The 11190-nt window shown below is 37.1% G+C and overlaps 2 protein-coding genes across 2 annotated transcripts in view; both read left to right on the forward strand.

The window, feature by feature from the left end:
* The first annotated feature begins 2168 nt into the window (after nucleotides 1-2168).
* LOC114157140 (C-type mannose receptor 2-like) overlaps nucleotides 2169-11190 on the forward strand; it is a 32011-nt gene continuing 22989 nt past the window's right edge. The window contains exons 1-2 of the mRNA XM_028037962.1: nucleotides 2169-2588; nucleotides 2752-2965. Of these exons, the coding sequence (XP_027893763.1) occupies nucleotides 2369-2588; nucleotides 2752-2965 (434 nt within the window). The 5' untranslated portion in view covers nucleotides 2169-2368. The remainder of the gene's footprint in view (nucleotides 2589-2751; nucleotides 2966-11190) is intronic.
* On the forward strand, nucleotides 5487-8399 carry LOC114157150 (C-type mannose receptor 2-like). The gene is made up of 5 exons (XM_028037980.1): nucleotides 5487-5520; nucleotides 5725-5799; nucleotides 6500-6886; nucleotides 7094-7441; nucleotides 7717-8399. Exons 2-5 carry the CDS (start codon nucleotides 5766-5768, stop codon nucleotides 8061-8063), a joined length of 1116 nt encoding a protein of 371 aa, XP_027893781.1. The 5' UTR covers nucleotides 5487-5520; nucleotides 5725-5765; the 3' UTR covers nucleotides 8064-8399.

Genomic DNA, 11190 nt, shown 5'->3' on the forward strand with positions numbered 1-11190 from the left:
TCAGATTTAAGTCTGCACTGCAGTGGAGCCATTCAAAAACATTATTATCAGACAAAAAGCAAGTAAAAATTTACAGGTTAATTTAAATAGAAATTTGCCAAATATATGAATTATGCTGGGCTTCACTCTTTGAATTAGAGTTAAAAGATAATCTGAAATGCAAATCACTGGTTAACATTCAAAATCATAAAAAGCCACACTGGCTTACTTTGACTTTTAGCTTTAAAATGCCATAAACAGAAATGACAAAATTTAAAGTGCCACATTCTAAAATGTGCCAGAAGCTTTCTCGTCAAATTTCTTTAAGTATCACTATTTGTGCCACTTTTCTGCTTCTTCTACCCTTGCATTCTGTGTTCTGTTGAAGTATTTGGCTTTCTGAACTCACTTGCCTTTGACCTTGAGCATGTTTTCTTAAGAAAGACTTCTGCATTTCTCCTCTGGATTCTGCTGGTGAATTTTGTTGTGGATTATTCAGAACTCATTTTTAGATAGAAAGGTCAAATGATCCCAGGCTTTGTGTGGTTTCATTGTGTGGTTGAACTGAAACTCATCCAGTAGAACTTTGTAGCAGTGCCCTTCCTGAATGGCAATTCACCGTATAACCAAGGATAGCTGTTTGTAGCTAGTTGCAAAGTGGAAACGTGGACTCACGATTGGTTGATGAGATCGATTTCGTTCAGAAGTTGTTTAGTTGAGAAGTTGGGATCAAATTTCACAATTGGACTCTTGTTAAGAGTAGATTGGTGATGTACAGATCTACGTTTCTATGTATGTATTTTGTTGTTTTGTCGTGTCTTGCCCTTGACTGTATCCAGCTGACTCTTGTTCCCTGATTAGCCCCAGTGTATTTCATTTCATCTGTGTCGTCTGTTTCCTGCTGGATCCTTAGTTGTTGTTGAGTAAATCCATCCATTTTCTGCACACCCTTGACTCTAGTGGGGTCGGGAGTCATTGTTTAGTCGTTCTGAATCTGTCGTTCTCTGTTGTCTCTTCCTGTTGGACCTGGCTCTGTCAGCTGGTTTTTGGACATTGTTAAACTCATTATCTGACCTTACCTGGGGACTTACTGCATTAATCCTGATCCTCATCACAGCTAACCACTTCATGACATCCTGAAGGTCCATTATCCTGCTTGGTTTTAGATTAGTAATCTAAAATGAATCATCTAAAATCAGGAAGGATCAGAGCACATCCTTCCTGTTGTCAACCTGGTTCTTTATTTGCTTATTACCTGTAAATCGTAACACCAACTGACTCTGACAAGGACACACCCTCCGAAACAGCCAATATGTGCAGCTTTGTCATGATCAGAGATGCATTACACATTTTTTTTTATAAAGATCTTACAGGATGATAATGTTTTACATGTATAGATCAGTAGAGTTTGGTGTTTCATTGTAACACAATACAGTTTTACTGGAGCCCACATTTTCTAACCTGACGGAATCTCAATTATTGATGATTTTGTAAAAATAATAAAATGATATGGTTCAAATATGTCCTTAAAGTTCAACTCATTGGTACACTGACACAGTTGAGTCGTTCTCTGGGAGAATTTGCATTGTGAGCTTTTCTGGAGAACTATTAATTTACATAATGCTCCAAAAACAAGTTACATTTAGAAATGGACCCGTCGCTGAGCCAAAGCCTGACTGCAAACCAGGAAAAGATCAGGCACACCTGCAATAAAGTTAATGGGCAGGGAATTCAAGAAAAATAAACTTTAAAGTTAACGAGTAAATAATACTTATTTTAAAAAATAAAATGTCCAACCACTGTTTCAAACCTACGCTGTAAGTATCACTGAAGGTCCGAATGTATAAATGTAATTAAAGAAAAACAATTTTTTCCCGAACAACTGGTAAATGTCATGTTTTGCAGCATCCTGAGTTAAAACAGTCTTCAAAACAAAGCTGATTTTGTTAAGTCAGTAGAACATTTCTCCCCTCCGCCTTTAGAGGTTAGGAAAAAAAAAACCTGTGGCTCTTGCTTTCTTTTTCATGAATGGATTTAAAATAAACAGATTCACGAGAAATAAATTTGACATTTTGAAGAGCACCAACCCCCTTGTCCCATGTTTCCTTTATTCAAACTCTGACAGCAAAATCATATGAGATTCCCATTGCAGACTTCCTCTGTGGACAGTTTTCAACAGGATATTCAGAGGAGACTTTCTGTTAGAAGACATTAAACAAACAGAACCATACGCAAGTTTATTTACGCTCTTTGCTCTTAGTTTTAACTTATTTTGTTTGATTACAAATTGAATTTTGTTCCCAATACTAATTTTAGAAAAAGCTGTAGGATTAAATTGTACCTAGTTTAGTTTGACAAAACTAGAAGGTGAAAGAAATAGACTATTAAAATGTCATTTCACCAAAAATATTGGAAAGTGGAGTTACAAACTTTTTTATCTCCTGTCTGTCTCCGTCTCTCTGCTCTCATTGTTTCTCTGTCCAGTGGAGGGAGAGCTGCAGCTTTTCACTGTTTAAATGTTCTTCATCCAACAGAGACAAACTGCTGGAGGAAAATAATTCATCTGACAGCAAAGATGCAGTGGAGTCTGATTCTGCTCTTCCTGATGGGTAAGTTGATCTGAAACACAACTAGACTACGAGGAAATAGAGTTATTTCATTGTTATCACACTGAAATTTGAATGAAAGCAGCTATGATAATACTTCATTACAACTTGTAACCCATCTTTTGTGTTGATGAAAATGTAATACCAACATGTTTTATGTTTACAGCTCAGTGTTGCTTCATTGACTGTCAGCTCTATCAGTTTCACTACATTAATCAGAATAAAAACTGGACTGAAGCTCAGCAGTACTGCAGAGAGAAACACACTGACCTGGCCACAGTGACTAACATGAAGGACATGAAGAGACTCATCAACATCTCAGCTGGAGATCAGAGTGAAGCTTGGATTGGTCTGATCAGTAAACCAGAATTTACCAGAACATGGTTCTGGTCTCCAGTGTTGTATAAAGTACTGAAATCTCAGAGTCAAGTAAAAGTATAAGTACCTCTCCAAAATATGACTTTGGTAAAAGTCCAAGTCACTGACTGAAATGTTACTTGAGTTAAAGTCTTAAAGTATCTGAAACTTCTTGTACTTAAGTATGGAAATTACTGTAAAAATGGATGTACTCAAGTAATGTAATGAAAAGTACAAGTAAAAAGTAAAACAAAGCAAATGCAGTTTGAATGACATTTTTTATATTTTGGTAAACTTGTCAAATACACTTAAAATAATGTACCCAACCAAGTGCAGGCAAAATTAAACCTGCTAATAGATATACCTGCAGGCATCATTTAGTTAAGAAAATTAGGTGCTTTACCTATAGCACAAGGTTAACTTAACCTGCTTTACAACTGAACCAGCTTCTTAGTATACCCTCCAGGACAGAAAATACAAAGTTTTTGTAAGCCTTAAGTTTTCACTTCAAGTAAGGTCAGTGCTGAAAATGAGAAAAATAAATAGTACAGAAAATGCGGCCAACATGAAGAAAAAGAGCTGTTACGATTACTCTACTTCACAAATCAGTGAATCAGTCAATGCTACAGTCAGTAGGTGGTGCACACAACTGGTCATTATGCAAAAGAAAAAAAGAATTGGGAGGGAAATGCAGCTTATTGGCATCTGAAGAGGGAGACCTTTTTTGTAAACCTGGTTTTGAACTTGCATGCCTTTCCTATGTTCGTTAAATTTAGTCTAAATTGCTATCGCTATGGCTTCTGTCCCCCCTTGAACAGAGGAGTCTAGGTAGCCTGCTACAGTCAACATTAGGCCTAAGCTAAATACACCACGTGTGGAACTGAAACAATGCCAAACAAAGTTCATTTATACAGGTAACGTTATGCTCAAGATTTCACAATAGTGCCTAGTGACCAAGCTATAGTTACTGAAACAGGAGGATTATAACCATTTCATAAGAAGTTACCTCGATGTGTTTCTTCAAGTTGGACGGGGAGTTTTTGTAAGATAGGATTTCCACATCTTCGGGCAGGAATAACATAAACCGCATGCGGTACGACGAATCTTTAACACCCACGAAAGAGTATATTGTGTTTAAATAAGGCCATGGGCTCTCATCACCAGCTGGTGTTTCTCCTGGAGCCACCAGCAGTCGTTGTGGTCTCCGTCTCCTCCTCCATGTGGCTGCTGCTGATTGCGAGACTTGCTTTGTGTTTAATGGGAGAAGCGAAACAGGTGTATCCTATTAGTGGTGATGAACAAGCCCAGGCAAGCAGGCTACGGACTTTGTTGCAGTCAATCAGTAGGTGGGGTCAAAACACTTTGTTTCTCTCTCTCGCTTTTTTGTAACGAGTAACTAAACCACACATTGAAAATGTATCGGAGTAAAAGTACGCAATTAAGTTCGGAAATATAGTGAAGTAAAAGTGAAAGTTATCAAAAATTTTCAGACTCGAGGAAAGTATGAAGGACTCCAAAATATACTTAAGTAAAGTAGTGAAGTGTTTTTACTTCGTTACTATACAACACTGCTGGTCTCTGTCTGGACTGGAGTTCAATGAAAGTGAGACAAACTGGTACCCAGGAGAACCAACTAATGGTGGATCTGGAAACTGTGCATATCTATAGAACTGTAAATTTAAATGTATCTGTTCACTCCACAGAAACTGATACATCCCATAAAAATCACTTGATTGAAGAGAAGATGTGTACTCTGGTGTATCAGCATCTAGTTTATTATAAGAAGAGGAAACAATTTCCTGATTGACATCAAGGAATTAACTTGCTCTGCATCCTTTTGCTCCAATACATAAGTTTTATGTTTGAAAACTATTCGTCTCACAAAATATCTGAAGACTCTTCAACACAGCATACAATATTAAATGCTCGTAAAAATCAATAAACAATTATTCTTTTAGCAAAGATGTGTCATTGATCCATATTGTCATTTTTGAGAAGCAAAAGCAAAATAATTGTATTAATCTATCAGTGAGGAGAAACTTACACTCTAAATAAACTGATTAATTAACAGTGAAGCTAAACTTAAGATGAAGCTAAACTGGTTTTATAAAAACTGGATAAAAAAAAAAGTGACAAGTCAGTTTTCCCAGGATTTCCTGTTAAAAACCCCTGATGCATAAAGCAGCTTTTCACTAGAGCTGCTGTTCTCACGATTTCATCAGTTTGTTCTGAAAGACGTCTGTAACAAAGTTTATTTGAAAGTCAAATAGAAACCAGAAGGTACAAATTAAAAGCTGTAATATTATAATCCATGTGTCCTGATCACGCGATGCTAAAAAAAGACAGTTTCCCTGTTAATTAAATCATGTTTCCAGGATGTAGAGGTCGGCTCATCTTAATATTTTATTTCCTCTTCACAGTTTTTGAATGCCTTTTTTGTGAAACGTATTCCTACCATGTTTTGAATATTAAAATGATGAAAGTCAAATTCAGCTGCTGTTTGGCTACAAACAGTTCAGCTGGAACAGTTTTCAGCAGAGCATCAAGAGAAAAGCAACTAGTTACTGAGGAAGGAGATGTAAGTTTTATTAAAAAGTTTGTTATTAAGTGTAAATTTCATAAATGCTTACATTATTCTTTATTTCTATTATCATGTTGCTATTTTAGTTAGGAAAAAACTGCACTATTATTTCCTGTCTCCGTCTCTCTGCTCTCATTGTTTCTCTGTCCAGTGGAGGGAGAGCTGCAGCTTTTCACTGTTTAAATGTTCTTCATCCAACAGAGACAAACTGCTGGAGGAAAATAATTCATCTGACAGCAAAGATGCAGTGGAGTCTGATTCTGCTCTTCCTGATGGGTAAGTTGATCTGAAACACAACTAGACTACGAGGAAATAAAGTTATTGATAGGTATTTTCCTTTCGAACCTAAATAAAAGAAAGAACCACAGACAACGTATATGAATTTCATGTATAGCTTTTGCAAAAGGAGAAGGCTTTGAGAACTCTTGGGAGAAGGCTCTGAGAACCTTTTCTCCGAGGAATCCACAGAGCGTTCTGGGCTCCCTTACAACGGCTCCTGTTTTTATTGTCTAAGAAGAACAGGCAAGGGGCAGTCAGGAAAAACAACAGAGGTCGTAAAGCTTCTAACCCAAACATCTAGCAACCCAGGTCCAGATGTGATATCTGATCAAAGGTCTGAGCCCGGTTCAAATCTCGGTCAATACTGTCAAGAAAACAAAATACGACTGCTCACAGGTGGTTACTAAATTAGGGGGTGTTCTTGCAAGTTTAAAGTCTGAGAAACTCAGTGTTATCTATTTCCTGTAAAGTTGAACAGACAGTAGTGACCTCCAGGTCATTTAAAGAAGAGAACACTTTAAACAGAAAATCACAAAGATCTATAGACTTAATGTGAACTAGAGTAAGAAAATAAAATGATAATACCAAAAACTCTCTAACAGTTATTTCTTTGTTTTCACACTGAAATGTTAATGAAAGCAGTTCATTCAATGTTTGGGAAGAAATCCTCCCAATTTAACATGCTTTATGTTTACAGCTCAGTGTTGCTTCATTGACTGTCAGCTCTATCAGTTTCACTACATTAATCAGAATAAAAACTGGACTGAAGCTCAGCAGTACTGCAGAGAGAAACACACTGACCTGGCCACAGTGACTAACATGAAGGACATGGAGAGACTCAACAACATCTCAGCTGGATATAAGACGGCAGCATGGATTGGTCTGTATGATCAAACAAATGGTAACAGAACATGGTTCTGGTCTCTGTCTGAACTGGAGTTCAATGAAAGTGAGACAAAATGGCAGCAAGGAGAACCAAATGATGGTGGAAATCAAGTACCTGAGAACTGTGGGGCTATGAATAAAGATCTCACATGGCTAGATGACGGTTGCCAGAAGACTAAATATTTCCTCTGCTATGATGGTGAGTATTAAAAACACAGAATCTAAACTCTTTAGATTGTCCAATAAAAGTATCTGGATAAAACATTTAATGAATAAAGGAAGTAACAATTTCACTCTCAGATAACAGGAACTGTAGCTTCAATGCATTTGCCAGTGAACCTGATTTTATGCTTATCCTGAAAAATAGTTATAAATTATGATTTGCATTTGTCTGTTTACTCCACAGAAACTAATAAAACCCATAAATATCACCTGATTGAAGAGAGGAAGACCTGGCTGGAAGCTCAGAGTTACTGCAGAGAGAAACACACAGACCTGATCAGTGGAACGAAGCAACTACAGGATGAAGAAGTGAAGAAATTGATGAACTCTTCAAGCACTTACCCACACATTGGTTTATTCAGAGACACCTGGAGGTGGTCAGATGGAAACAGTTTCTCTTTCAGACACTGGAATAATGACTTTAACTATCCACAATCCAACAGTGGTCAATGTGCCATGACTGTGTTTAATGATGGAGGCAGATGGAGGAATGTGAGCTGTGCTGAAAGAAAACCCTTCATCTGTTATGATGGTGAGTTCTTGTTGCAATAAGACAAAGTATTTAAATCTAAATGAATATGTAGGAATAAATAAAAGAGCTTTATTAAACTGTTGAAGACTCTCTGTCATATAAATACTAAATCTATTAAAATAAATTGTTACATTTACACATAAATTGCATAAAACATGTAGAAATATGAAACATTTTGAACCTTTTAAATTGTTCTTGTTGCCCAGGCTCTGTGTCTTGACATAATTGAAGCTCCTGTTGCAATGATTTATTGTGTTTATTGCTTCTTGATGTAGATAAAGTGATCCTGATCACAGAAAATAAAACCTGGGAGGACGCCTTGTACTACTGCAGAGATCACCACCATGACCTGGTCACCATCACCAACATGGATGATCAGAGATGGATCCAGGAGAAAGTCAAGAACGCATCGACTGATTATGTCTGGATGGGTCTGAGCTACGCCTGCACTCTGGATTTGTGGTTCTGGGTCAGTGATGAGATGGTCATCTATAAGAACTGGGCCGAAGGTGAACCAATGGACGACTGTGACATGTCTGGAGCTATGGAGACGGGAGGAAAACATAAATGGTTCAAAAGAAATGATTCTGACCTGTTTAATTTCATCTGTTCTAAGTACTGAAATCCACTCTGTGCTTCTTCTTAAATACTTGAGATATTACTTTAGATAAATGCATAAGATGTTAGTTTTAATTGAAGTAGAAGGTAACATTAAGCTTCAACTGCTAAACGCTCTTAACAACATTCTTGGTGCTTCCAGCAGAGACATGTATGATACCTAATCAATACATTCTGTATTGATTAGATCATATATATCTTAGTGATAATTATTTGGTGATCTGGGGTCTCATTTATAAAATATTGCCATTTTAGGTATACTAAAAGTGTGTGTGTGCATTTAATTGGTTTCTTTTTCTGTATCGTCTGCTGTCGAAATAAACTCAATAATAATACCTCACTTTGACATGCATAGTGGTGCAATTCTTCTGTTGTGGTAAAGATAAAAGTCCTACATTTCAGTGCTATTCTCCATGTGGACATCTCCGTTTCTCCAGGAACTCCTTATTTTCTTTCATCCCAAAAACCAGAAACTCAACCAGGAGCGTTTAACTGCCAAGCTTGGAAATAAATTCAGGAGTGTCTCATTTAAACAAGATCTTTCTCGATACAACGAGATGCAAATCTTGTTAAAACAAATAAAATTCGGTTTTCAAGGAGATTTTAAGAACTCGGTAAGATTTATATGATCAAAATCGAAATATCTTCTCTGTTAAATATGAAAGGTAGCAGCAGTGAAGCAGCAAAACCTCTTTGGATTTTCATGTCATCTACAAGAGAAAGGAGTTTTAAAGAGCCTCTTTATGGCTTTTTAACAAGTTGTAATCTGTCAGATGAGCAGCTTTTCTCTTTTTATTTGAATGTCTTTAGGATAACCTCTCTTTATTGATGACGTTTATTAATTGCGTATGATGATTCTTACTGTATGTGGCATTTTTTATTTTACAAATATAAATATGATAAATCGACTTTTTTTTTTTTTTAAAGAACTTGTAAAATCAACTTTTGGCACAAACACATCTAAATGTTAGCAATGATGAACAGTAACAAAATCTGGCGTCGACCTACAGTAGACAGAGCGTGTTGGTAATGTGACATGCTGGGCGAAGGTTGGGAGAGGTGATGGGTGGAACATTGACAGTTTAAAGAAGTAGCTGAAGTATTTCTGTAATTTATAGGTTTTAGGATGATCAAAGTATCTGATTAAATAACGAGTGAATAACTGCTGGTTTACTTTAAGCTTGCTCAACAATTGATTCTGGTCAACATATGGAACAAAGGCTGGTGCTGGAATAGCTTCAGGTATCTTGACAAACACACTGAAGACGCATCATCTTATCAGTCCTGCAAATGGTACACTTGAAATAAGACGAAACAAAATTTAAGGGTTTGTTTTCAGTCGATAATTCCTCAATATTAAAAAAAAAAAAATTAGTTCCACTGGCACATATTTTCACTTATTATATTTTGTCCATAAGCTCTTGTTTTTCAGCCTTGGGCCCCCAAACTGTTGATGGGCCGGAGCAAGAACCCCACACCCTGTGCACTTTAACTCAGCAATACTTGAATACAAAAAGTGTTGTTCTAATGATACCACTGCCATGAGCAAACTTGTTATTTAGCACGAAATGTTGTATTATTTTAACATATTGAACAGATTCCTGCATACTGAATGTGTGCATTTCTGATTGGAAATACATTCTTTTATATCAGCTTGTGTTTAGCAGAGAGAGTTAACATAACACACATTTACAGACATTGTTTTTAACTCGGTCACAATACACTAGGACAGTTTTTAGATAGTCTGGAGCCCGTAAACGTAAACTAACATATCGAACTACAAAAAACAAAATGTGGATTTATGTGGAAGAGTACATAAGCATTCACATGAAATATGGCACAACCAAACCAAAATGTATTAGTGGTTAGGCTAACCACATGCTAGCGCTGAAATGCTCACACAGTAGAAAAGTTATAGTCTATAAAGACATAGCTTACGTAAAACTGTGGCAATGACCAATGTTACATAAAAACTACATATGAATCATTTACATGTGCTTGTTGGACGTTACACCATCCATCCATTTTCTGACACCCCTAATCGTTTGGGGATGGGAGGGCTGCTGGTGCCCATCTCCAGCTGTCAACAGGCGAGAGGCGGGGTCAAACTGGACAGGTCGCCAGTCCTTCACAGGGCAACACAGAGGCAGACAGGACACACAACCATGCACACACACACACACACACACACACTCACACCTAGAGAGAATTTAGAGAGACCAATTTACCTGACAGTCATGTTTTTGGACTGTGGCAGGAAGCCAGAGTACCCGGAGAGAACCCACCATGCACAGGGAGAACATGCAAACTCCGTGCAGAAAGACCCCGGGCAGGGAATCGAACCCAGGACCTTCTTGCTGCAAGGCAACAGCTCTACCAACTGCATCACCTATAATAAAAAAAAAAAAAAGTGAGATTCTCTGCTACTTGTGCACTTCATGTATCTGTGAGGACGGGCAAAGCAGGGCAAAAGATGCGTCCAACTGCCTCACGGGAAACCCTGTGGTGTAACTCAGTACTACACGTCTGTTCAATATCCTTAATTCTGTCAATATGGTGTTAAATTCTTGTACATGATCAATATAGTGAAAACAATGTGATCTCACCTTAGTGAGTCACATGTTGGATACATGTTGATGTGTATTTAAAGACATAACTTATAAGACATAATAATAATAGTAATGTAAACAATCAGAAATTTCACAACCCCACCTGCAGTTCCTACTGGGGTTTGCAACTCCCACGTTTGAAGACCTCTGTGTGTTAGGACGCCTCACACATACGAAGTTAGTTTTATCTCCATTGGCTGATTGTTCTTGTAGTCAGAGTTTCTCGATTCGCATAAATAACTTGTTTCATTTCAAAAGTATTAGTTCCACTTGGCAGTTTATTTTTTCACTTACAACATCAGAAAAATGTCTGGTTATAAGTGGAAACTTCTGCCAGTAAAACTGGTGTTTTAAAAAAAAAAAATAATAATAATAATATTAATGAATTATTGGCTTTAAGCTCCTTTATCTTGCTGAAAAGTTATTTGCATGTTCGTTTTGTCTTATTTCAAGTGTACTGAGAAACCAGGCAAAAAATACTCGGTATAATTTTGTGTTTTTGCAGTGCTGGGAGCACACCAA

This window comes from Xiphophorus couchianus, chromosome 14, assembly GCF_001444195.1.
Source record: "Xiphophorus couchianus chromosome 14, X_couchianus-1.0, whole genome shotgun sequence".
NCBI lineage: Eukaryota > Metazoa > Chordata > Actinopteri > Cyprinodontiformes > Poeciliidae > Xiphophorus > Xiphophorus couchianus.